The sequence below is a fragment of the Alternaria arborescens genome (genome assembly GCF_004154835.1).
Source record: "Alternaria arborescens strain FERA 675 chromosome Unknown contig_20, whole genome shotgun sequence".
NCBI classification, from domain to species: Eukaryota; Fungi; Ascomycota; class Dothideomycetes; order Pleosporales; family Pleosporaceae; genus Alternaria; species Alternaria arborescens.
In genome coordinates this window covers 166621-193426 of record NW_021167875.1, presented here as the reverse complement: position 1 = coordinate 193426, position 26806 = coordinate 166621, and the positions used below count along the sequence as shown (strand labels likewise).

The 26806-nt window shown below is 51.4% G+C and overlaps 7 protein-coding genes across 7 annotated transcripts; 5 read left to right on the top strand and 2 right to left on the bottom strand.

The window, feature by feature from the left end:
- Window positions 1-147: 147 nt before the first annotated feature.
- Window positions 148-1692, top strand: AA0111_g8206 (hypothetical protein; the record flags this gene model as incomplete). The annotated part of the gene is made up of 1 exon (XM_028654628.1): window positions 148-1692. One exon carries the CDS (start codon window positions 148-150, stop codon window positions 1690-1692), a length of 1545 nt encoding a protein of 514 aa, XP_028504201.1.
- An 814-nt stretch (window positions 1693-2506) lies between these two features.
- AA0111_g8205 (hypothetical protein) lies at window positions 2507-3688 on the top strand (the record flags this gene model as incomplete). The annotated part of the gene is made up of 1 exon (XM_028654627.1): window positions 2507-3688. The coding sequence occupies one exon, from the start codon at window positions 2507-2509 to the stop codon at window positions 3686-3688; it is 1182 nt and encodes a 393-aa protein (XP_028504200.1).
- A 2312-nt stretch (window positions 3689-6000) lies between these two features.
- AA0111_g8204 (hypothetical protein) lies at window positions 6001-7652 on the top strand (the record flags this gene model as incomplete). Its single annotated transcript, XM_028654626.1, has 3 exons — window positions 6001-6557; window positions 6608-6914; window positions 6969-7652. The coding sequence occupies 3 exons, from the start codon at window positions 6001-6003 to the stop codon at window positions 7650-7652; spliced, it is 1548 nt and encodes a 515-aa protein (XP_028504199.1).
- Window positions 7653-9648: 1996 nt separating this feature from the next.
- AA0111_g8203 (hypothetical protein) lies at window positions 9649-9963 on the bottom strand (the record flags this gene model as incomplete). Its single annotated transcript, XM_028654625.1, has 1 exon — window positions 9649-9963. The coding sequence occupies one exon, from the start codon at window positions 9961-9963 to the stop codon at window positions 9649-9651; it is 315 nt and encodes a 104-aa protein (XP_028504198.1).
- Window positions 9964-11101: 1138 nt separating this feature from the next.
- Window positions 11102-14396, top strand: AA0111_g8202 (hypothetical protein; the record flags this gene model as incomplete). Its single annotated transcript, XM_028654624.1, has 3 exons — window positions 11102-11449; window positions 11528-12196; window positions 12255-14396. 3 exons carry the CDS (start codon window positions 11102-11104, stop codon window positions 14394-14396), a joined length of 3159 nt encoding a protein of 1052 aa, XP_028504197.1.
- A 4086-nt stretch (window positions 14397-18482) lies between these two features.
- On the bottom strand, window positions 18483-23792 carry AA0111_g8201 (Ras GTPase-activating-like protein; the record flags this gene model as incomplete). The annotated part of the gene is made up of 3 exons (XM_028654623.1): window positions 18483-19462; window positions 19509-20930; window positions 20981-23792. 3 exons carry the CDS (start codon window positions 23790-23792, stop codon window positions 18483-18485), a joined length of 5214 nt encoding a protein of 1737 aa, XP_028504196.1.
- A 1169-nt stretch (window positions 23793-24961) lies between these two features.
- AA0111_g8200 (Inosine-5'-monophosphate dehydrogenase) lies at window positions 24962-26782 on the top strand (the record flags this gene model as incomplete). Its single annotated transcript, XM_028654622.1, has 2 exons — window positions 24962-25457; window positions 25641-26782. 2 exons carry the CDS (start codon window positions 24962-24964, stop codon window positions 26780-26782), a joined length of 1638 nt encoding a protein of 545 aa, XP_028504195.1.
- Window positions 26783-26806: the final 24 nt, after the last annotated feature.

Here is a 26806-nt window from a genome sequence, read left to right as displayed (position 1 = left end):
CGATTTCACGTTATGAAATCGACGCGACGTGATGATTTCACCACAACGTTCCACTACCCACCCAGAGATACTTCACAATGTCGCGTAACTTCTCAGCACTTAACGATTTGCTTCCAGACTCGTACGGCAGCACCGTCTATGGCAACCATGTCAAATACGCAACCGGAACAGCAACAATACACAACCAACTACGATATGTCTCAACACACTCAGGATCCAAGCCGTCTTGCGAAGGTTCACCACCTAAATCTAGACACTTTCTTCAACACTGTCTATCTGGAGGAGAGTGATCTTGGGGTAGAAAATGGGCTCCTGGGTAAAGACGATCTCGATATGCTAGTTGCAACTGTACACGTGCAGGATGCCATACTGAATGGCTTTGATCCCAACAACGTAGACTACGAGAACATCAACGCTGACATCTCATACTCTGCAGACCTAAAGTATGTACTCGAAGACCGAGATATCATGGCGCAACAGCAACAGCCACATTCTCAGCAAAAGCATGATTCACATAACCAAGCACAGTTTACGTATACGAATCGCATAGTTGATGCCCGGTCGCAAGATTCTTGTTCCGCTGATACCGGTAGAATCTCCCAACTTGGTCAACAGTGGCCTCCAGGGTCTCACCCGCCACCAATACCCCTGGGCGTCTTACAGCGATCTTATGCGTCACTACAGCCCGTGCAGCTGTCTCATGCTCAGGCACAAACACTGTGGTTGCAGCACGATTCAGTGCCACATGGCCGACACATGCAGGATATAAACCAACAGCAGTGCGCCGCACATCAATACACAACGTCGCTGTTATCAGAGACAGCTTCCACAGAACCACTGGGTGGGCTTTACTATCCTAGTCCAGGAACTTATTCAGCACTCCCATCGTCCGTAATGGCTACCGAAATGAAAGCTTCTAAGAAGTCGAGTGGCGATTGGACGCAGAAGGAGCCAGCTGCAACACGAAAAGCGCAATCTCCTGCGCAAGCACAAGTATCAGCACAAACGACTCAACCAGTCGCCGCAGCTGTACCGTCAGCCATAGGATTCAAAGGTTTTGCGGAGGCTAAGCAAGCGGCAGTCACCCGCGTGATTCTCCACAACTACACTCCCCCAGTCAACGACTCTAGCTTACCCAAGGATGATGATGATGCAACCCGCAAGGTCTACATTCGTCAGATGTACGACGCCTACGTCGACATAACCCAATGCATCGACCGCGCCACCGTTGCCAACTTCAATTCGCACTTCTTCACTCTCTCATCTGATCCGCCTACGTCCCCTATCACATCTGTCATGATCTCTACCATCTGTTGGCATCTACTCACCATCGCTATCGATCTTCATACTCGCGGTCCTGTGTCTCTCAACATCTATGACCCAGCAAAGCTCAAGAACGTGTACACGTACCGGAACTTGACGTTCAAAGCGCGTATCGACGCGGTGTGTGAACTGTTGAAGCTGAGCAAGGCTAGATGTGCGAGTCTACTCAAACTTGATGGTTTGGAGATGGTCGTTGCGAATGCGCCAATGTTGTGTAGACAAACGAAGACCAATCATTCTTCGAATGGCCATAGACAAGGTTACCTGGCTACTGGGAATGATGCTGTCGCTGGCAAGAAGAGAGATGCTTCGGAGATGGACAGCGACGAAGCAGAGAAGACTGATGCTCGCGAGTCGGACGGGTATTAGGCAGTGAATTGAGGGACAGGATGAGTGTGATATGGTCGTTCCTTTCGAATCTAGTACGTTCATATATTCGTAGTGAATGATAAAACTCCTTTCTTCTTACAATGAAACTATTCGTTGTTTGCGCAGCTACGTTTCTTGCATACTAATGTCCGTCCTTCATCAGTTTTTTGATGGCCTGATGTTCTTGGATAAGAGCAGCATGCATGTTTATTGACGATGGGTGCAATGCTGTGTATGCATGTTTAGTAGGCGACGTGGTTCTCATGGCGCTGAGGCAGATGTTTGTGAAGGGGAAGGAACGATGTTTCCCGCCCGATCTGCCAACAACGTCATCAACAAGCCGCGTATGGCACGTGCTTCTCGTTAGCACCCGCACCTTCTGTCTGCGACGTCTAGAGCTCTATCCATCTTTAGTGCTATGTAACCACCGAGATTATTGACCTGCACCGCTATCGTGCGCCATGTCTTACCTCGATCGAGACGACTTGATTCATCATACGATCATGAATCCTCACCAGCACCGCTGATGCTCGTTTCGCACGTGTCTAATGTTCTGGGAGTGAAAATAGTGCTGCGTATTCACAGCTCGAGGCTGGTGAAATTGCAATACCTTCCACTCTTCTGCTTCGATCGACTACGCGATGGTTCCTTCTGCCGATGTTCTGGAGCGTGTATTCACAGCACTTGTTGTATTATTAAAATGATCCTCTACTTTCTGGTTTAGATATCGTCGCCATTCGTCGCTCAAAAACGCAACTCAGCCCTAGTCAACAGTATCGCCGTAGCTGACAAGAACACACCTACAGCTCTGAGAATGGTATATCCAGAACAGCGGCAGCAACAGGATGAATGGGCCCGTCAGTATGCACCCCAGGTATCTCCAGAACAGCAGCAGCTGTCACAGCAACAGCACAGTGCATTCACTTATCAAAATTCACCAGAAGTATTCCCAGTACAACAGCCACAACAGCAGCACAATGCATGGGGTAACTACCTTACTCCAAGCCCTCCTCACAATACGGGAACAAGCGCCACGTGGGCTCGTCAGTACGCACCACATGTAATTCCAGAGCAACACCGGCAAAACCCTTGGGGTCATCAGTATGCACCACGTGTATCCACAGAGCAGCAGCAGCAACCACGTGCCGTACGTGGTCCGTATGCACAACAACCGTCTCCCAGCATGGGTATAAACACACCTACCCCCAGTTCAGCGACCTATAGCAACAACTATTTCTACGGAGAAAGGTATCTCAACTTGGGTCAACATAGCTACTACAACGGTCAGACGGTACCAACTATGCCCCCATTGCTCACACCTCAACAACAAAACAACATTACTCAGCAGAACTTCGTCGCAGCACCACCTGCTGATCAAGGCTTAACAGCCCCTGCACTGGACCCTCACCCGTCCGACGTAGTCAGTTCCCTTAGTCAAGCAATGGCTACTATGCCGCAGCAGGGCTGGCACTGTCCCAAAGATGATGTGACGCTTCCAGCGACAGACGAAGACCGTGAGCAGTGGGTTCGAATGCTTCTCAACGCCATTAACAATCTTGATGGTATCGAAGGCAATCAAGGCAAAAAGAACCAAAACTCGTTGCAGAAGCGTTGGCGTGGGCCTCTAACAGGGCCTGATTACTACCTGCCTGCAGACAAGTTGATTCTCTGCTGGACAATAGAAGATCTAGCAGAGCGTTTGCACCGCTTAGGGCCTTCGGTATTTCATTCGTTCGACGCCAATTTCTGGCACCAGGCTGCAAAAACACGCAACTGGACTTTTGAAGATCGTATGACGTGGATCATAGAATTGCTTAGGGTGTCGAAGACCAGATGCGATAGCTTGTTGGGTGGTAGCAGTTTGCAGGGCATTGTCGCCAACCCAGCTGAGAAACTTGATGCTACCAGAGCACAGGCAAAACAGAACGAGAAGCGTGGTGAGACTCTGAAACTTGGCCGCGCGATCAAGAAGCAGAAGACTAATCGAGTAACTTAGAGGCAGAAGGAGCGCGAATGATGGCATCACCACGGTAGTATCCATTGGAAGAACGTAGGCTTCTGCTCAACATCATAACTCGGTGGTCGCGTAGTTGATCAATTATGTCTGACACAATGGGCTAATCCTGCGAGTAGCGGATTTATTCTTCGGTGACCATTATCTACGTCGTAGCAATTAACGATCACCTCTCCTCTTTGAAAGTACGCCAGTGAAGTAGATCCAGTCCTGATCTCAGCAGACGGGCATTGTCGAAGTGATTCTCACGCCACCATCGGGAGTCTACACTCAATCGCGGTCATATAGTCATCATACACTGTTCAACACGTCCAACTCCTCCATCGAAATCCCGTTTCCACGACGCCAACGCTTGTCTTGCTCGTATCCAGTCTAAAAGATATCGCCCAGAAGAAATGTTCCCGGAACGCACCCAAGGAGTAATTCAGCGATCCGCATCCGCATCCGCATAGGTGCATGGGTTCGCGGCCGCGGTTAGAAGTAGTTGCCACATCCAAACCCAGAGCCGCATATGCAGGGCCAGCAGCTACCGGGTGGAATCGCAAGACGTGTGATTGGTGTCACTGTAAAGTCCGCGTTCGGCATTTTCGCCTCCACCATACCCCGGTTGCGCCTAGATTCTTGGTGAGCTAGAGTGCTAGAAACCATGCGAAAGTGGGTTATCAATTGTAGCGCAAAAGCATCCAGCCGTTTCAGAACCAGCCACACCCTTATCTTTTCAGCAACTTGGCGAATGTAGGTCCTCCGGTGAAGATGGGTTCGTGGCTTGCATCCGTTCAAGCACTGTAAATCTTCCCGCTAGGGTAGCGGTAGCTCATACCGGATTTAACTATTGCGAAGGATGATTTCAGGCACAACCTCGGCGTGTGCAGCCAAGGACTCGGGACTGAAACCACATGTCGTGAAGAAACAAGGCCACGATACATCCACGGGCGCACGCCTTACCTCAGGCCACAAGTGTGGATACGATATTATGCAATTATTATCACACCCAAGAGTACTCACGAGTAAGTGTCCTCCGGTCGGCGTTTGAAATCGGAGTCTTGGTGGTGTGTAGGATTTAGCGAGGGACACGGGGGCGCGCCCTCCCTCATCCAAACGTTATCGCCCTTGCCGTCCCCACATTCATCAACCATTCATCCAATCCTTACCGTTCCCCAGTCCAAATTTGGTCTTTTCGCACACCGGCAGGGATAGGTCAGGTCATTTTAACAGACAGACTTATACCGCCAAGGCCTCTTTGTCTCCGCTCACTTTCACAGTGTTGTGCAGGCTTGCTTTTCACCCAGCCGCGTGCGCGAAACACTCCGCCAACCCTAGGGACCGCAAGCCGAACCATCGGGCCTTGCACCAATAATTAGTCTGCTGATAACGCAAAAGCATCCCCAGATCAACAGGTCGACCGTATCTATTCTTGATGATTGTAAGCAATAGCTGATGTTGTGCGCTAGGACGTTGTCACACGTCGCGATGAACAAAGGATGGGTGTCGAAAGAAGCCCACTCAAGGAAGCTCGGCTGACGATGAAGAATCTTGGCTATCGTATGTGCCGTCTTCCCTCTTGGCTTACAACGAGGCGACACAAGCTTCGGTAGCCGCGGCGGCATAACTCTTCACTGCGGGGTCAGTCGCCAAGTTTTGTGGCTGCTTCACTGGCTTGAAGCTTCTTTGCGAGCAAGTCGCGCGAGAAGCTTCTCCAGCGCTTACCGGAGCTTGGTCGGACACAAGCAAAGAACGGTTTTCGGTGTTACTACACACCAACGCGTTCACGGTGGTGTGGTTGCACAGATATGTGGTTGGAAAGTTACCACGTTGCGGGAATTTCGAAAAGCACACCCCGTGGGGAAGATGTCAACGGCGTCGTAGGATCGTCACACCCACTTCTTTCCTCCGCTCTGAGAGAACGCACTGATACGTCCGATCCGACCCCGGAACATGTTCTGTTTTGTCACTTGCGCTTTTGCGCTAGGATGGCCCACCGGAATGCTTAGTGTAAATTAGTGACCTTGGCATGCTGGAGATGGTTACATCCACTGCGCATCCGTCCAACAACGACTGCATGGACGGACTTGGCAGGCTTGGCCCGCATCAAGACTCAGCGGGTGACTGGTATGGGCGTTTGTAGTATCGTTACGAGGCGACTTGATCAGCCAGAAGCAAACGCGGGTATATATATGGCTGCCCCGTCTCCGATCTTGGAATCAGCAGTGTGATCGGACTTGCGCCTACATCTTCAGGGCAGTCTACTTATCTTCTCATTGCCTTCAAGCTCGACTCAAGGTCTCTCCAACACCATGTCAAGCACCAACCGCCCCGCGGACCCATTGGCAAAGGGTATCATCCCTACCGCCAAACAGGGTCTCAAGGACTTGTTCACCTGGGACCAACGTGTAGTCGTTCGCAATGACTACGGAGAAGAGCACTGCGAGTGGCAAAAGCCAGAGCCTCTCAAGAACCCTATCAGTCTGTTCGCTCAGCTTGGATGGAAGGATTGGCTATACTTCCTCGTCGGTTTCCTTGCATGGACTGCCGATGCCTTCGACTTCCACGCCTTGTCGATCCAGACAACCAAGCTGGCCGATTACTACGACACATCGAACACTGCCATCTCAACTGCCATCACTCTGACACTGCTTCTCCGCTCTGTCGGTGCTGCTATGTTCGGTGTAGCTGGTGACAAGTTTGGTCGCAAGTGGCCCATGGTTCTCAACATGATCATCTTGGGTCTTCTCCAGGTTGCTACTATCTACGCTGGAACTTTCCAGCAATTCTTGGCCGTCAGGAGTCTTTTCGGTCTCTTCATGGGAGGTGTTTACGGAAACGCCATCTCCATGGCACTTGAGAACTGCCCGTAAGTGAACCTCAACTCTGTAATCGACTCGCAAATGCTAACATACACAGTGTCAACGCTCGTGGTCTCATGAGTGGTATATTGCAGCAAGGTTACTCATTCGGTTACGTCCTTGCCGCGTGCGCCAACTTGGGTGTCGGTGGCGCAACCAACACCTGGAAGACGGTGTTCTGGGTCGGCGCCGGTTTCTCTATCGCAGTTGGTTTCATCCGCGTCCTCTTCCCAGAGTCGAAGCAGTTCCTCGAGGCGAAGAAGGCTGGCCACCGAAAGGCACCTGGTGCTTTCTGGGCCGAGACAAAGCAAATGCTTCGCAAGGAGTGGAAGATGTGTGTCTACTGCATCATCCTCATGACTTGGGTAAGTTTAGCCACTGGTTCTTGTACGCAAGATCCATCGTTAACATCAAACTAGTTCAACTACTACTCCCACACCAGCCAAGACAGCTACACCACCTTCATGAAGGAGCAGAAGCATCTCAGCCCCGCCGGTGCCACTCGTGCCTCTATTCTCATGAAGACTGGCGCCTGCGTCGGTGGTACCATTCTCGGATACACTTCGCAATGGTTCGGTCGTCGTCGCATGATCGTCTGCGCTGCTCTCATCTCCGGCTGCCTCATCCCTGCCTGGATTCTCCCCACTACCGAGGGTGGTTTGTCCGCATCTGGTTTCATGATCCAGTTCTTCGTCCAGGGTGCCTGGGGAGTCATTCCCATCCACTTGAGCGAGCTGTCCCCACCTGCCTTCCGTTCTTCCTTCGTCGGTATCACCTACCAACTTGGAAACATGATTTCCTCGCCCTCTGCTCAGATCGTCAACGCCGTCGCTGAAGCCACTATGATCAACACTGCGAAGGGCGAGCAGTCGCCTGCTTATGGACCCGTCATGGGTGTTGCTACTGCGATCATCGCTATCGGTATTGCAGTCACCACCGCCATTGGTCCTGAGAAGAAGGGTCGTCACTTTGAGGAGGCTGGTCCTATCGGTGCCAACATTGAGCCTGTTAAGGACATTGAGTCCGGCAGCATTCACAGCGAGAAGGACGGTGCTAAGGCGGTTGAGGTCATTGACGGCTCCAACCACAACGAGAAGGCTTGAGTGTAGTGCTCGCCTGGATCTTATCTGCAGTGCAGAGAGTTTGTACGCGGCGCGAGCCGTTAGGTTGAACCCGAAATGATGATACCACTTAGGTCACTCCGACCATGAGATATGATGAATGAATACGAACATTGAACAATAAATCTTGCCCACTTCCCCAAGCTCTCCTTGTGATGTGAAAAACGATCGCGCGTTACCTTCCAATGATACAGAATGTGTCCAGCTTATTTCAGGTCACATGCTACCTTCTGCAGACTCCGCGCGCTCCACAAAATCACGGAGCAGAGCCTCATAAAGCTCAGAATCTCCACACACCCACACACACTCTCATTCTCTCCGCATGTGCTCATACCAAGATCACCAAGATCGCCCAGATCCGACTACTGCAGTTGGGTGGACATTGGATGCCTTGTTTGGGGCGCGAGTCATGTCGGAATAGCAATGGTCCGATCGTTGCATATGCCTGACTGGGTATGCCGAAGGATGGGCGGGGCGCGACTGCAAGTGCGAGGATGAGGTGATGGGTGGCAGGTGTCGTTTGAACTCACAAGTGCCATGTATCATTTGTGTTTGGTAGCGAGGACTTTGACGTTCGGAAAGGTGGTAGGTTTCGGTACGCATTAAGCTAGCCCATAGATAAGCTGGCCACCCGGGTAAGCTGGCCACCCCACCAAAACGAGACACCTACACAAAACACGCTATATCTCTCAACAACGCTTTACAATTGCCATTGGCTACACATAGATTGAAGAGTTGCAGCTGCTGTAGCTGCTGCAGCCCTCTCTGTAGCCCTCTCTATAATAGCTCTATCTCGCTGGGCCGCTGTAGCTGCCGATCTATGTATCGCCGCTATGATATCCTCAACTTCCGCAAAGCGTTGATTTGGGTCTATTTGGACGCGCTTGCGAGGGGCCTGAGGGAGAGCGATCTCTAGTTCAGCCTTAAGGCGTCTTTTCTCTGCTTCCAGCCCTGCTGCTCTCGTATTCGCACTTGCCAGCGCCTTGCCTGCTTTCTGTAGCAAAAGCCGAGTCTTGCGACTGAGATTTTCATGACTCTGGATATCCTGCTGCGCAAGGTAGATATCGCGAGGGCCCTGGGGTGTAGAGAGGAAGGCCTCGATAGGTGATCGAGGTCGCTTTGGGCGTGGAGGTGTAGCTGGCTGCTGCGAGACTTGCGATGAGCTAAGCACGTGATTGATATTAAATGGGCAGAGGCTAGCAGCTCGCCAGCCAGCTCGAATCACACGCTCTGTAAAGCCTTCCTCTCTAGCTTGATAGTAGCAGGTAATAAAGCGCTCCTTCTTTACAGGCGCTGCGTCGTCGAGCGAGGCTAGGTCCTAGATCTGCCGGCGGTAACTTGACTTGATAACAGAGAATAGAGCAAGGTCTAGAGGCTGTAGGACGTGTGAGGAGTGCGCAGGTAGATAAAGGAGGTAGACCTTGTGCTGTTTGCAGAGCAGGAGGAAGTCTAGACTGATATGGCTGCCATGACCGTCAAGAATTAGGAATCGGTATTGACCATCTGCTGGCGCTGTCTCAGGGAGAAATATACGCTGTAGCCACTCAAGACCTATCGCGTTTGAGGTCCATCCATTCTCAGACGTTGTATAGAGCCAGCTAGGTACTAATTTAGCTGGGAACCAGGTTGTCTGTAGGCTCTGGCCCTTAAAGATAACCGCGCAGCGTAGCTTCCGCCCTATCGCTGACACACACTCAATTATTGACACCCACTCGCGATTCTCTAGCGACTTAACGTCAGCCTTCTTCTTTGATGCTCTAGCAAGGACTCTAGTATTCGTACATACGCCTAGGGCGATCCCTGTCTCATCCATATTATATGTATTCTCTGCCTGTATACCGAGGCGCTCTCGCGTCTGCTCATAGTGCTCAAGGAACGCGCGCAGCTGATCTGACGTAGACGCCTCAACTCTCTGAGCGTCGATCTTCCGGCCGATAACTGAGGCGACGCGTGGCTGGCGCTTAATGAAGTAGGAGACCTAGAGCTTGCCAACAGGCTGAGCGTCGCCATTTATACGCAGGATTCGATTCGCCATTTCTCGCGCGCGCGCGTGTGGAGGGGGGTAGCCGCGAGCGTCCTCTTCGAGGATCCAGTCAACGAGGAAATCCTCTTGTAGAGGGGTCAGCCGCTGCCGGTGCTGATGGCTAATGCGTCTGTTGGTGACGCCATTTAGGCGCGTCGAGAGAGTTGACCGAGGGATACCGTACGCCTTAGCTGCAGCTCGCTGGCTAGAATAAACACCTGTGTTGAGATCGCTGATAGCTGATTGTAAGGCTGCTTCACGAGCGTCCATATTGTAAAGCGTTGTTGAGAGATATAGCGTGTTTTGTGTAGGTGTCTCGTTTTGGTGGGGTGGCCAGCTTATCTATGGGCTAGCTTAGTGGTGCGGCGCTTTGGCCGATGCGGGATTGATTCTGCTCGAGCCACACTCTGCGCCACACACTGGCTCATTAGCGCGGGTACGCCCAAGAAGTTCGTACTCACGTCTGCTTCGATCTAGCGTGTCTTAAACTCATGGCGCATACAGTTATACAACGATTGGGATGGTCTCTAACATCAAAACCCTCGACTGCAAAGACGTTGTAAGGCTTGCCGATCAGGTAATGAAGCTGTAGCTGGAGCGTCTGCGACTGCTTTTCAGCCTTGTTCCTAACACGGAAGAATAAACTGTGCGCTTGGCGGGTTTTCGCATCTACGGAAGGTGTCAGCCTTCTGTTCGGTGTATGTGACGCTGCGTCTGAACTGTAAAATACCTCTACTCTTCCTGTCGTGCACTTTCATGGCTGCTTCTGTCCAGTTGTGGTGAGCTAACGTCTGAGCTTGGCATGTATGCCTTCCGCGCTTTAGGTGTCCCTGTCGCGTCTCCACATCATCACGCAACACCAACAGCAGTAACAATCACACGCAACTCTTCACCACTCAGAAATGGCTGTAAACTTCGGATGCGTCCTAAAGCCTGCTGACTGTGAGGACAGATTGCCACTCGTTGATGATCAGACGCAGCCATCCAGTCAAGATGATCCAGCTTTGCTTCTGCGAAGGCAGAGCTCGATTTTGCAGTGCTGCGGTCAGTGGCGCCTGCAGTGTACCAACCTACAGCCAGTGAGCGGAGGCCGTCTTCCTGGGGAACACGCGGTCGAGAGGTTAGGCAGATTCACGCGTAACACAGCTGGATCTGCTGCACAGCTTTGCGCTTTTGCAATAGCACAGCCCCAATACCCCGACGCGGTCAAAACGCGACCGTGATCGCTTGTTGTTCGAGAGCCACTGCTCGAGAGGTTTCTTGGCTGCGCCTAGCGGTGCCAACACCACAACCTACCAAAAGGTATGCTGAAAGTGATCACAATATTATCCCTCGTCGGCGCACTAATGCATGGTATAGCTTATCCAGTCTTCAAGTCCCGCAGTGGGAACTGTCCTTGGCCTCTGATATGGAAGTCGCCGGCGTTGTCATAGGTGCTGTTGCACTCATCGGAGTGTTTGAGGATTGCATAGAGCTCTTTTCCCAGATCGGCGCCGCCAGATCTATGGAGAATGACTACATACTACTCGCAACGAGACTCGATCTTCAAAAGGCTATACTACTGCAGTGGGCAGAACGATTGAGGCTCTACGAGGCCAAGGAGCACGATACACGATTGGACGATCCGATGCTTGGACCCGTCATTCACAAAGGTCTTGACTGCATCCGCCAGCTTCTACAAAACGGAAATGTATTACAGCAACGGTACGGTGTAAGACCGACGGATTCCCACGAAACGACTGATCCTCAAACAGTGGTTAGTGGCAGATTAATGTCCCAGATGCGGGAAAAGTCGCTGTGTTTTCGTTCGCGGCGCAAACCATTGACATCACAGCCTGATCAACGCCGGCTCCCAAATCATTTGCTAGGCCAAATTCGCAAGCCTAAGAGACAGCGATCTGATGTCGAACTGTCTCAACCCCAGAGCTCTAACCAGTACCCAGGCGATGATTATACGCCCAAACGTGCGCGATGCAGTTCCAGAGATCAAAACGACCCCTTACATCCGCTTCCCGATAGAGACTACATGGCCAAACCCTCCCGCCTGGACAGGATCATGTGGGTTATCAAAGACAAAGATCAATTCGAAGGCCTAATTCGAAAGTTATCGGATCTTATAGCAGACATAGACAAAGCTGTGCCACCCCGAGCCGGCGAATTACCTACTCGTGCTCTGTTAGAGTACGAGATCCAAGGACTGAAGAGTGTCCGCGAGTTAAGAATCATCATGCATGCTTCAGGAAGCGACAATCGTGATCTCGCCGGCATCACCCAACAGACTATTGATCGACAGTGCGCGAAGTTGATTCTCAACCGCCTTTGGTTCCGTCTTATTGATGACAGGAAGAACAACATTGCTGAAGCCCATCTCCACACTCTCAACTGGGCTATCAATCCGCCCGCTTCCGACGTTGTCTGGGATGACCTGGGTGAATGGCTGCGATCTGGACGAGATTTCTACTGGATATCTGGTAAACCAGGCAGTGGAAAATCTACACTGATGGTACGTAACGTCGCATCGACTGTGAGTGCTACAAAGAACTCTAAGAACCAACATTTAGAAATTTTTGTACGGTCATCCCAAGGTTATATCTGACTTGAAGATATGGGCGAGAGGCAGGCAACTGACAATGGCGCCATTCTTTTTGTGGAATATTGGATCTGTCGAGCAGAATTCGCAAGAAGGGCTTGCAAGAGGACTACTACATCATGTGCTGACAGAAAACCCGACACTGATTTCTACGGTACTTCCAAATATGTGGCAAGAAGCACAGAGTGGTAGTGTTGACTTGCAACTTCCCACCAATATCGAAACAAAGACAGCATTCCAGCGACTCGGCGCAGCGACAACGACCGGAGCTTTTGCTTTCTTCATTGATGGTCTTGATGAGTTCACTGGCAACCCTCGAGATGGAATCTCATTTGTGAAAAGCCTAGTCACCAGTTCGAATATCAAGATTCTGGTCTCAAGTAGACCCATCGATACATGCGTAGCAGCCTTCTCCTCGGCTCCTACGCTGAGACTACAGGATCTCACGAAACCCGACATTGAGATGTACATCAACGACATTGTACGATCACACCCTTACGTTGCCGATTCCAATTACCTCTGCGAAATGACTGTGGAAGGTCTGATAGATGACATACGAAACAAAGCGAACGGTGTATTTCTATGGGTCGTACTTGCCTGCCGCACTTTGCTTGAAGGTTTCGAGGCATTCGACAACGCAGAGGAGCTTCAACGTCGCGTGGAAGAGTTGCCACCGGAACTCGAAAGTCTCTTTCGCCACATACTCAACAGTCTTCCCCCTCGTTTCCTTCAACAAGCTGCCAAACTCCTGCAGCTTTGCTATCTTAGGCGCTATCGGCTGAGTTCCGAAATCTCAGCTTTTACGCTGGCCTGGGCTCACGAGAAAGATATGAAGTTGTGCGAATTGGACAAATTTTACCCAGTCAAGCACTCTGACCGGATTGAAAAATGTGTAATGTTGGAAGGCCGCCTGCGTAGTCGATGCAGAGGACTCCTAGAGGTTCAAAGAGACCCCAAGTCCAAGATACCCATCAGCGTCGACTTCATGCATCGCACGGTGTTCGAGTTTCTCGATACCCCAGACGTTTGGACATTGGACTGTATGCATATCGACGACCGACAATTCGACGCTACTACCGTTCTGGCTTACATGTCCTGTTATGATCTGTTTCTTCAGGATAAAAGCATAAGACATGAGAAGAGATTTGCGCAGGAGACCTACTACTGTTTACAGGAGGTGCAGAACGACTCACCATGGAACTTGCCGCACCTACTTAACCGTGTAGCATTTGCATTCATGCGGGAGCGGGGCAATGCGGAGCCAGTCTTTGGCCCTAGTCAGGACATCTTATCTCTAGCCGATGCATCTATTCTGCTGGCCGTCGAGTTTGATCTGACTTCCTTCTTCAAGGATTATGATGAAAGCAGATTGGACACCGAATACGCATTGGGATCCCATGGAATGTCTATAAGAGTGCGCTTCAATCTCCTGTATCATGCACTCGCCAAGCCTCTTATGTATGGTATTCTGGACTTTGCACGCGACACGCCATGTTCGACAGCCATCGTCGATCTTCTCCTTCGATCAGGATGTGATCCAAATGGATCTCTCGTTAGACTATACTATCATCTCGTCTTTGATGACAATATGGGAATACCTAAGGATTCATACACAACTCCGTGGGATGAATGGATGAATTCTGCCGAGGGTATCTACTTGGGCTACGCGAACGATGATCCTCTGTCCGGAGAGGAGGTCTCAGAGCTCGCTCTAACAACCGTACTAATGATTCGAGCTGGTGCAAATATTGTTGATCACCGAAATAAATTGAGAGAGACCGCTGAGAGCTGGTTAGAGATTGTGAAAGGTTCAGAGAATTCGAAAGATCGAGAAACGAGAGAATACTGCAATGAGATCGTGGAAGCAGCAACGACAGACTCTGAGGATAACTCGAGCATATCGTCGTCGAACAGCGAAGAGATTCTAAGCGCAACAGATACCGATCACGAGGAGGATAATCCGAGCCTACTGGTGTCGGACAACGAAGAGATCCCAAGTGCAGCGGATACGGATCTTGAGGAGAATGACCCCAGTAGGGTGTCGACTGATGGTGAGGGTGACTGGAATGCAGTAGCGGTTGGAAGTAAGGACGATCCCATTCAAATCGAGTAAAAACCCGTACTTGAATGAAGCTTGATATGTCTTGTATATATGTAGATTGGTTCCCCGCATCTTAGCTGTGATCAGACCGATCGTATACCTCGTCTATTCCCAGAACGGCTTGCAGGTGAGATTGAACGGGCAATTGCGGCAAATCAAGAGCGTAAATCCGACCGAGAAAGAGGCTGCCAGTCCTTTGTCGTTGACAAGGTGTTCAGTGTCAACTAAGAGTCTATGGTACATCCCTTGATTATCCATGACACAGAAACTACGAGCCATGCACACTTTCCGCAATGCATAGTATACTCTTGAGTAGCTTCTACTAACACCAACGATCAATCACGACACCTGAAGTGCCTGCCAACATTGCCCGTCGGCTTCCACCCTAGAGGAAGGAAGGTTATAAAGGTTTGTTGTTTTTACAATCAGCCGATCTAACTGTGAGAAGGTACCATCTCATGTATTGTCGTTTGTGCTTACCACACCCACTAGTGTATTGCCCATATAAAAACACCTCCATTCAGTCCTGAACACTTCTACTCCAACGCTCACTTCCAACCTCAAAGGTTGTACCATTTCATTGCTACTCACATCCACCATGCATATCGTAATCTTCTCAGCACTCTTCTCGTATTTACCTCCATCATTGTACCACTGTTCTCTTTGCCAAAACTCCCCTTGGGGCCAGAACCCGCAAGCATATTGCAGTCGCCTGGCGGAACAAACTCTCGACTTCAACATGCATTCTCATTACAATAAAGACTGTGTCGACGACAACGTCATGTCCTCTCCAATCCTCCAATTCACCAGAGCCGAACAACACATTCGCTACCAGTTCGGCTATGCTTGTTCATTAGTTCACCACGAACGGGTCAAAGCCGGAACCATGGTATACAACATCGTGCCATGACGAATACGCACATTCGTTTTCGTAAGCCGCTACAGCCCTCACGTACATACCCCCACGGCATTGAGCTCTAGCAAAGTGACTTACAAGCACCAGTATCGACAGCAAGCTTGGACTTGGCCGTCGTTTGCAAGAACCTACGCAAGCTCGACATGACCTTCAATGTCGACAAGGTAAGCATATGCAACGATTCCACTAATCGCTTCCCCTTCCTGAGGTCATCAATCGCTTCAAACTGGAGACACTTTTCGACTGTAGTAGCCTGGAGGAAGTGTATATTGACGGCATATACGTCCGACCATCGCTATACGATACGATTGAACCCTAACCTTCACTTCCCGCCGAAAATCACCTCCAATGGCATACTTGGTCTTCGAGCAGATATCCGGTATCGACCATTTCTTCAAGAGCCAGCGCGAAGCTATGCGCTGTATCGAACGGTATGCTTCCTGGTCCCAAGACATGCGGAGCCTATTCACTCAAAGTGGAAAAATACTATACGCCGCACGCCATTCACATCTACTGTGTCAATGAGCAATGTCGCTTATTCATCCCGAAAAGCTGTGTGGAAAACAATCATCTATATGATGCGACAATGATCGACTTCAATGCCATTGCCGGAGCTGCTACCTCCGCTACGGCCTGGGTCTATGGACTGAAATTCCACAAATTCCTCGATCTACCACCCGAGCTACGCCTCAATGTTTATACCCATTCTCTATCCACGGTCGCACGCTGCGGATGCGAAACCAACACCGATTCGGTCGGCACGATTCTCACGAGATACGACATTGAACCTACACCAAGGACCAGTGATCAAAGCCTTACGAAGATCATGGAGGTCTCTTCTGCGAGGACTTCTTTCGCTTGTTCGATAGAACCGTTGCAACGAACTAGAGTCTCAAGGAGCGACTCATGGCTTTGTTTAGGGTGTAGGGACGCAAGTATGGCTATCATCTCATCCGTCGTGAAGGCGGTTTCGAGCCCAAATTATGTGTTTCTCAGCCTTTCCTTGTATGCCACTGCGGATATGCGCCGGGATAGTCTGTGATGCATACCGCGTTGGATGGTATCAGAAGATGCGACATCGATCTCGATAACGATAAGTTGGCGACCGGGATGTTGGCGATGGCGATGGCGACGTCTGCGAACAGCAGCCATAGGTAAAATAGGAATTGAAAGGCCCGCGCGAACGCCCCCAGAGTTTTTGTTGATCTCACTCTCTCGTCGCGGGTCATCAAACCAGAAAACCTCGACGACAGCCGAAAGGTCAATCATTACGCTCGCACTGGAAGTCTCGGTGATTGCTTTTCACCATACCTTACCATGTTCCTTCACGCTTTCTCGAACTGCACGACGGGACCTTCAAATTCGTAAGAATAAGGAAGAGGCCTACTCAAAACTAATCCAGAGTTTTTGGCCAAACTAGCCCCCTGTTGGGGTCTACCGCAACCTTCGTGGAGAATTCCTGAAGATTTACAGAATCGATAACGATTTCAATCGGTACAACGCCTCTTAAGGACGTCAGGTTCACACAATGCCAACAAGCTCTCGTTAAATGCGCCCAGGATGCTCTGCATGACCACGAGCTTTCGAGCGCGAGCTAGCCTGTGTGCATTGCCACTGCGGTCATAGTATCTGGTATCAATACGGCATCATTGGAGAGCTGTACAATGGTCGAAGTGGCACTGCCGTGCAGGGACAAATGTGGAAAATGGACCGCTCACCCCGTCGACCACGTCTGGTCCTCCTCGCCCGACGTGTCCCGATTCTTACTCCGAATCCGCATCCTGAGAACAGCGTCTTCAGCGGAGGTACTCCAAATTACAAGCAGCTGGAATGTCGTCACTCGTGGTACCTCTGCAAAAGATCCGGCCGTTCGACAAGATTCCTGAAGCGATGAATATAACGCTATGGACAACTTAGATTCTAACACTTTCGTCCTCTCCGAAAACGACCCCCAAGAACCTCAGGCGAGGTACAGAGAGTACACACTTCAACAAGACCTTTTAGCATGCAACAAGCAGTACACGATGTACCCAACCTAGATCAAAGACCAGTCATCCATGGCATCGCTGCCGGATAGACAGACTACCCCGACAAACCCAAAGTACGGCGTTGTAGAATCCCCCTTCACCACTTCACAGAAACTCGAGTTCTCAGAAACAGATCGCGATAACCTGGACTGCTGCAAACAATCCTATTGCAAGTTCACTGAGCATCAGGGTGCACATGAATGGATAAGTGGTTGTCCAGGCCTTCCTAGGATCACCGAAGAGCTATCTAGCCACAACGCCTTCCGACGCTCCGGCCGCGTGGCCATCGAGGCCCTTGGAATGGCAATGCACCAGGCCGCGACGGCGGAAATGGCGGCCTCCCGCGCCTGGCAGGCTGGCCATTTGTTTACTGCTATGGTGAAGACACAGGCACGTCGAAGAAGCGGAGGAGGTTCACTTCGCTGGCGTCATATCACCATCGGCTCTCAATTCTGTTCTTCCTTCTTCGCCAAACTTTACGGGAGCAAGCAACGCTCGTTATGTATTCTTTCGCTATTCTTTCACACTCTTACATCTTGCGTCCGGTTCCTGTGTTGGGAAAACCGATGTCGGGACGTCTGCGTGCTCTTCTTACTCACGACGAAGTATATATGGGTCGTGTCCCATCTTAGCTAGCTTGGTAGGCTTATATATGCGATTATATCCTCCTACACATTCTGCAGCCGGCAACAATGTCTCTAATGTGCCTGTACACTGATTGCACTTCAAGATTCGCGCTGGAGAGAAGTTCGTGTTGTCTCTTTGACGTTGGTCGGCGTTTCCATAGCTAGAGGAAAGAAGTCTGTATCGTCCATAGGATGAATGACATGCACAAGTTCATTTACAAATTATGTAAAATGTATTGATGCTAAGATAGGTATTTATGTATCATCTCAAAAGTAAGGATCTTCCAAAAAAGAAAAGAAGAAAAAGAAGACGTCAACCGACGGACAAGATATCATCATGGTCGTAACCAACAACACCTTTCCCCGACCATGAAATGCATCTCAAGACACAAAAAAGGAGGAAAAAAACCACAAGGTATAACAGTTCCCGCCACACACCTTCCTACACCGCCCGAAAACACCCCCAACCCTATCCCATGCCATGAGCAGAAAAGAAAATCAAAAAAAAAAGACCAGCCGTGAACGTCTTTTATCCATCCCTATAAAACTTCTTGAAAATCAAATGCAAAAACAAATTAACGTTAACCCTCGCCACTCCATCCGCTCCACTTCCAATCATCTTACCACCACCGCTGCCAGCACCTTCTCCAAACAAGTTCATAAACTGATGATTATCAAATTGCGCCTGCAGCAGCCCATCCAGCGGCACCTCTGCAAAAGCACCTGGAATCATCATGGAACCCTGGCTACCCTGAATCTCAAAGATACCCGTCTGGTTCGACGAAATAGTAATGTCCAAGCGGTCCCACATGCGTTCGTCGTATCCAGACCACGAGATCAGGATGCCCTTTTCGGCCAAGTTCCTGGCCGAGTACTTGAACGAACCAAAGCGGTACTCACGGCCCGAGTTCTTCAATTCGCGCTGGTGGTTGTATTGGCGGGTGAAAGGGAGGAGGAACTTCTTCTTGCCCTTCTTGGACTGTAGGGTCACCATGGCTTGTTCAATGTAGTCGTTGTAACTCTTCAACTGCGATTCCAAGAAATGCGCCTTCTCGTCCAAAGCAGCCAGTGTAGTTCGTACACCCTCCAACTCTTTAGCACGCTGGATACGGCGGCGGTGCTTCGTCCGGATGTCGACTGCAATTGCATTGAGAAGATCCTGGTAGTTGTTCGTGTGGGAGATGCGGCCTGCGCGTTGGAGTTGCACCATATTCTCTAGACAGTATTGTTTAAGAGTGGGGTAGTCAAGGTCGAGGACAGAGTTGGCTCCCATGTCCTGAGTGTAGGTTGATGCGGCGGATGAGCGGACGATGTTGGATTGTTTACGTGAGCGGTCTCTTCGCTGGGCGATGATTTCTTCGTTGACGAGGGCGTCCCAGCGGGCTTCGTCGTCGGGAGTGATGGGCTTGGTCATGATTTCGGTAAGGTTGGCGCCGGTCTGGATGCGGATGATGTATAGGACATAGCGCTTGGTTTCCATGAAGAGGGATTTGATAGCGGAGTCGGGATCTGGAAACGTTAGTACTTGTAAGATGTGCAGGACGGTAAAACTCACCCTCTTGCTCATGATACTTAGGATTCAGGGTCAAGGTAATCTCGCTGGTGCTGACGTGCAAAAGCTCGTTTTCGTTGTTCTTCGCGCTACCGAGCTCACGGACAATCTCGCGGAGGGGATCGTCTTGCGAGGGACACAGACTTGGTAGGTCGTCGATGACGAGGTTGTGAATGGCGAATACATCTGCGAGTTTGATGTAGAGTGTTGGCTTGGTTCTCGCGAACAGATCGTTGAACTCGTCAATCTCAAACTGAGCTTCGGCGGCGCGAACATTGATCATGTTGGACCAAATGTCCTGCATCCGATCAATGGCTTCCGTGATGTAGCTGTTAAGAGGTTGCAGGTAGAGATCTTCACCACCAAACAGCTTACCACAGGCAATCTGACTGAGAACCTTGGCAACAGCTCCGAGGTTTCTGTTCATGACTGGAGATAGACCGCGATCTACAACACCCCAGTGCTGGGGTTGCAACAGAGCAGGTTGGATGTAAGCCTTCCATACCCAGTGGCCTGTGATTTGTAGAAGCTGCTCTTGTGCTTCGTAGGGAAACTTCAAACGTAGCTCTTCGAACATCTGCTGTGCAATGTAGCGGACACCGTAAGGCATGCGGTGAAGCACTTCCTCGAACATTGTGAAGTATTGGTCTGCGACATCGCGGAGATCTTGCAGGTTGTGGATAAAGGTTGCGCGCGTCTCAGGGTCCTTGAGTGCTATGTCTCGGGAGACATTTGGGTCACGGTGACTCCTTTGGCCAGTACGGAGCTCTTCGTTGTTGATGGCGGAACGGTAGATCTGCATTGGGTCGCTCTCCAGATCCAGGTGCTCGTTCTCAATGATGTTTTCGCGAATGACAGATCCGAGGACGTCTTTCAAGAACTTGCGGTCTCGTGGTGATCTGATGTAATTGGCGAATAGTTTGCTCCAGAAGAAGTTGCCTCGAAGGTACTCATGGAGGTTCGAGCAACCCTCAATCTCCTCTTTCAGCGATCTGGCGAGTAGCTTCAATAGCCAGTACTCTTCTCTGCGCTTCTGGGCCAGTCCAAACATACTCATAGTCAGCTGCTCGATACGTTTGATGTCACCTTCGGCCAAGCTCTGTTCACGTATGCGCCTGAAAAGCCTTGCCATATACTGGGGCTGGGTCTGCAGAACAAAGAAGAGCTCCTGGTATTGCTCCAACTTCCGGCGTGAGTTTTTGTTGAGGGCCTTGAGATCGAAGGGGTCCTTTGAGGAAATGTCCTTGCTGCTGAGTAGAGTTCCCACGTTGCCTCCAAAGTGCTTCTGATGTTTCACGACCTCGTCAAGAGTAATCTTGTTCTTTACAAGCAGCGCAATCTTGATGTCAAGCTGATCGACGTACTGCTCGGCAAGCTCGTTCTGACGTACGTGCTGTACTACGGTCTTACGCAGGCGTTCAAACTCTGGTATACAGTTAGTGCGTTGCCATAACAGCAAGAAAAATGTCGCTTACCAATTTCCTCATCAAAGTCAATGTCGTTGTCGTTGAGGAGATGTACAAAGTTCTTGACAGTTGATACTGGAGGGTTGGTTCCGCTAGTCAAGCTCTTGTAGGCCTCACCTTGTTGGCGACCCCGAATAAAGCTCTGCACTTTGATAACCTTTTCCATGTTCTCCTTGTAGAACTGCTGCTTCTCTGCAAATTTCTGACGAATTATCAAGCCACGCGCCAAGGTCTGTAGTTCGACAATGGCCTCTTCGTGTTCTTCCACTTGGCCGAGCTGCATACCGATCCGCAACCTGGCCAGCATACCACGCGCTACAGCTTGAAGGTCGACTGTTTCAGGCTCTTGAGCGTTGATCTCGCAGAGGGTATCATACGTCCGTTGGCGCTGCATGAAGCCTCGGCAGGCTGATTGGAGATCCAAGATGGTCGGTTCTTGTGCCTTGAGTGCCTTGAGATCAGAAAAGTGCTTCTGTCGTGAAAGGAAACCACGAATGTATGACTGGAGTGACAGAACGACAGGTTCCTGCTCGTGTAGATGCGTGAGGATATCAGTAACTTCTGCACGCATCTTTGCACCTCTTGCAACCGCTTGTAAGTCGGTGATCTGAGGTTCTTCGGCAAAGAGGAACTGATGGATCTCTCGGACAGAATTTCTCAAGACATTGGCGCGAACTTGGGACTGAAGACGAGACCAATCAACATTCGTGCTTACCAGCTTCTTTTGCTGCGCGGCTTCCTTGTTTCTAGCAAGGAGACCTCGTGCGGTAGACTGTAACAGGGTAATCATAGACTCGTGTTGACGGAGACCTTCCTGGTCAGCACGCATGGATTGACGGATAAGCATTGCTCTTGAGACGGCTTGGAGATCCGCGACCTGAGGTTCGTTTTCTCGTAGCTCTGTCCATTCTCGGTCGACTTGCGCGCGAACAAGGGCACCGCGGATCATAGCCTGCACATGCTTAACAGCTGGTTCGGTGTCGCGTGTTTGTTCGTATCGGTCGGAGACGCGAAGTCGTTCAAGTGCTCCTCGAATTGCCGCTTGGAACTGCCGTATGCCGTGTTCATGTCGCTCAATCTTCGACTTTGTGTACTGAACTTCTGCCCGAGCCTTGCGACCCCGGAACAGGTTCTGCACCTTCAACACTTGAGCCTCGTTGGCGTGCCAGAACTGCTCCTCACCCTGAAGTCTCGACCGCACCAGGAATCCTCTCGCAGCACCTTGTAGAGTGACGGCGAAACGCTTCATGTCCATGCGGTAGGTGGATATTTGTCGAGCCCAGTCGCCACGAATACGTGCTTGCAAGTCTGCAATCAGGTATTCATGGTCCCAAAGCTCTTCCATGAGCATTCCAAGACGTATCCTGACCAGAGCACCACGCATCTGTGCCTGCAGATCCAGTATTATATCTTCATTCTCACCCAGTTCCCGATCGATCCGGTCTTCTTCGGACTCGACTGGCTCTGGCTCTGGTTCTGGTTCTGGCTCGACTTGGAAGTTTGCTTGCATACCAGAGAAGTTCGGCATACTAACACCAGACTTGTCCAGGCCCTTTTGTGTAGCCTCCAGCTCGTGGTCCTCGAATTGAAGTTTACCGACCAGGTTACCGATACGGAAGTCGACGATGCCTTTCCGGAATAAGAGCCATGAGAGCGCGTGGATGCAGTAGATGACCTTTGGCACATTTTTCTTCTCGTAGAGATCGACAAGTTCGAAACGGAAGAGATCGGGCAGTTCGATTTCGGCGAGAAACTTGAAGAAGTGCGCGTAGTTGTTGGAGTGTCGGTATTGTAGCTTTGGGTCGCGGAATATGCGCAGCGGCTGTCCCTTGATGGACTGTACGATTTCCGCTAGTGTGATGCCGTTTCGCAGCGCCTCCTCGAGTTCAACAACAGGCGGTAGGTCGTTTTCAAGAATGTCTTCCATCCACTCCTTGGCTTCTCCAATGTGACAAAGATACTCGTAGGCCTGCAAGAACTGCCTTTGTTGATCCATCCAGTTCCGACTTCCCCATGAGGAAGCTGCTTTTTGCCTATCCGGGTTCCGTTGCAGCCTCCTTCGCCCGTTGAGACCCACGACCTGTTGCTCTGGAGACTTGATGGCAAAGTCATCGTCGTTTGCGTCTTCGGCAAATTTGGAGAGAGTCCGCAGGTGTCCCGTAGAAGATTTCTGGAAGCTCTTAAGTTCTGGTCGTTCTAGGTGGACGGATAGCGGTCGGGAGGAGTGGTCGCGGGTGGGCGCGCGTACGGAATCATGTCGAGATACTGCTAGCGAGAGCGGGCGCGGTTTGGCTGTCGGCGAGGAGGGGCCGTCGAATGGAGAGTAGAGGTTCTCGACGCTGTGTGATCGCAGGTGGCTGTTGCTGCGAACCGGGCTAGTACTTGCTGGGCGTAGTAGCTTCTCTGGCGATGGCGGATTCGAGAAAGTTGCGGGACGTAGCAGTTTTTCGGGCGATGGCGGATATACGGGCGTCGTCGGTCTCAAGGCCTTGTCGGGAGACGATGGCGTCTGCTTCTCAGGCGATGCCGGTCGTAGGGATTTGCGCATACTCGAATACATATCTGATGGGTCAGTCTCTGTGGATCCGAAGTAGTCTTCTGTTCGCGGGCGAGAGAGAGCCGTGGCTTCACTCAGGCCGCGGCGGTGCGACAAGGAGCCGAAGCCGCTGGATGCATGGCTCGACTGCGTGCTCGAGCGGCTCGGGGGGTACTGAGAGTGGTTCGAGGAGCCATTGGAAGCTGTGGACGTCTGGCGGAGCGGGGAGGGCGATGTTGCGGAGTGGCCAGGTCTCGATCGTGGGGCAGTCAGGTAAGAACTCATGGCGAGCGCGACAGTCGAACCGCATGCGTCGTACAGAACAAAGAAAGGTGGTCGTGGGCGTGGTGGTGGATGCTCAAGAGACCGTCATGGAGGCCCGCGATAATTACAAGTAATATGGATTGCGCCTGCCGCCAAAACAAAAGTCGCGAACTCGACCAAGCGAATGTCTGAAGCCCTGCGACCAAGCGCGCACTTTTACTCTGCACGGGCGAATAGCGGAATGGGAAACGGAAATCGAAATTGGGTATCGTAGATGAAAGGCTGCGGCGTTGAAACTGGAAGCGGACGTGTGTAGTCCAAGCTTTTGCGGATGTTTACGACGGGCTGCGATGGCTTGCCGGCATGTTGTCGTGCCAACCACCCCAGCATGCCCTCTCCACGCCGCGAAAATCATCCATCCCGACTCCCGTCCCACGGACCGGCAGACTCAAAACAACATCCTAGTGCTGCATCTCCTTTGTGGTTGCTGTTGATCATCATGTCTGCCGCGAGCCCTTCACTCCGAACTCAACACCCCTCCCCTCAACCGCCCCAGAAATCTCCAGTCTACGCCATGTCGCGACAACGGTGCCTGAAGTCTAGGGCGACAAGACGTCCGGCACCATAACGGCGACAGCAGCCCTACTACACGTCGCACGGTGAGCTGTCGCGTCCAAACCTTCCCTTAGCGTACCCCTTCCAGACGTCCAATTACATCCTCGTCGACATGTCAATACTTGACAAGTATAAGGGAGCTCCCAATTGACAGGTTTCGACCAACCTGTCTATACCAGAAAGCACCCAGGTACCTGTCGGCTCCTGTGGAACTCATCGGTCGATGATGTTTCTGTAGACAGCGTGCATTTGGACGAATCGACAACCACCAGCACCATCGCAAGATCAAGTGCTCAAGTCAGTATACACGCACATGCTGCCATGTTCCGCGCGCATCGTCTGCCTTTGGGACGCGTCTTAGTCACGCTAAAAGGCGGGGTTACATCAGCAGACTCTTGGCGAAGGAGCCCACTGAAATTCTTTCCGCGCCGCATTCTCTGCCAAACTTTTTCTTCTTGGGAAAACCCTCGATTTTCCCCGGCCAGAGTCCTTTACTGAGAACGACGGTCTGTTTCCTTCAGTGATACCCCTCTTACCCTTCTCAAATCCTTGAGAAGTTTCTTTTTATACCTATCATGCCCATCTCCAACGGTGACGCCATGACCAACACGGCTGAGAACGCCTTGGACTACACCAAGGCTCTTGAGATTCTCAAGAACGAGTACTCTGAGCGCGATGGCATTGACGTCAAGACGCTCATTGACTCCAAGAAGAACGGCGGTCTCACATACAATGACTTCCTCATGCTTCCTGGCTACATTGGCTTCCCCGCAGCCGAAGTCGCACTCGACACCCCAATCACCAAGCGCATTTCTCTCAAGACGCCCTTCGTCTCCTCGCCCATGGACACTGTCACCGAGCACAAGATGGCTATTCACATTGCGCTCCTTGGAGGTCTCGGTGTGATCCACCACAACTGCTCTCAGGACGACCAGGCTGAGATGGTTCGCAAAGTCAAGCGCTTTGAGAACGGTTTCATCCTGGACCCAGTCGTCATCTCTCCCAATACCACTGTTGGAGAGGCCAAGGCGCTGAAGGAGAAGTGGGGATTCGGTGGTTTCCCAGTCACTGGTAAGTCAGACTCTACTCCGTTGTTCCTACCCCCGCTCGCATCGTGATGATCAACCTTTCAAAATAACTTTCGTTCATCCGCAAGGTTCCGCCTACTGTGGAGAAAATGTATCTGAATTGCCTCTAAACCACTACGCTTTGTCAACATCTTGTATTGGAATCATCCACTGACAGTAGCTACAGAGAACGGCACTCTTCGCTCCAAGCTCGTTGGTATCATCACACCCCGAGACATCCAGTTCCACGACAAGCTCGACGACCCGGTCACCGCAGTCATGTCCACCGACCTCGTAACCGCCCGCCACGGTGTTGAGCTCAAGGAAGCCAACGACATCTTGAACAAGTCCAAGAAGGGCAAGCTTCCCATCGTCGACGAGAGCTTCAACCTGATTGCGCTCCTGTCTCGCTCCGACTTGATGAAGAACCTCAACTTCCCGCTTGCGTCCAAGCTCCCACACTCGAAGCAGCTCATCGCGGCGGCTGCCATCGGTACCCGACCCGAGGACAAGATTCGTCTGCAGAAGCTCGTAGATGCCGGCCTTGACATTGTCATCCTCGACAGCAGTCAGGGAAACAGCATGTACCAGATTGAGATGATCAAGTACATCAAGGAGAAGTACCCCCAGCTTGACGTGATTGGTGGCAACGTCGTCACACGCGATCAAGCTGCTGGGCTCATCGCCGCTGGTGTCGACGGTCTCCGTATCGGCATGGGTAGCGGAAGTGCCTGCATCACACAGGAAGTCATGGCTGTCGGACGGCCGCAGGCTACCTCGGTGTACAACGTCGCCTCATTTGCGTCCCGGTTCGGCGTGCCCTGCATTGCCGATGGTGGTATCCAGAATGTTGGCCACATCGTCAAGGGTCTCGCTATGGGTGCCTCGGCCATCATGATGGGTGGTCTCCTCGCCGGTACTACTGAGTCTCCCGGAGAGTACTTTGTCAGCGGTGACGGTCAGCTCGTCAAGGCCTACCGTGGTATGGGCAGTATCGCCGCCATGGAGGACAAGAAGGCCGGCGCCGGCGCCGCAGACTCCAAGGCCAGCAACGCTGGTACTGCGCGTTACTTCTCCGAGGGTGACCGTGTCCTCGTTGCGCAGGGTGTCTCTGGATCCGTCCAGGACCGTGGCTCCATCACCAAGTTCGTGCCTTACCTCATGGCTGGTGTTCAGCACTCGCTACAGGACATTGGTATCACGAGCCTCGAAGAGCTTCACAAGGGCGTTGCCAACGGCACCGTCAGGTTCGAGTTGCGCACTGCTAGCGCACAGGCTGAGGGTAACGTGCATGGTCTGCACAGCTTCGACAAGAAGCTTTACTCATAGAGGAGCGAAAACGATATACGAAAG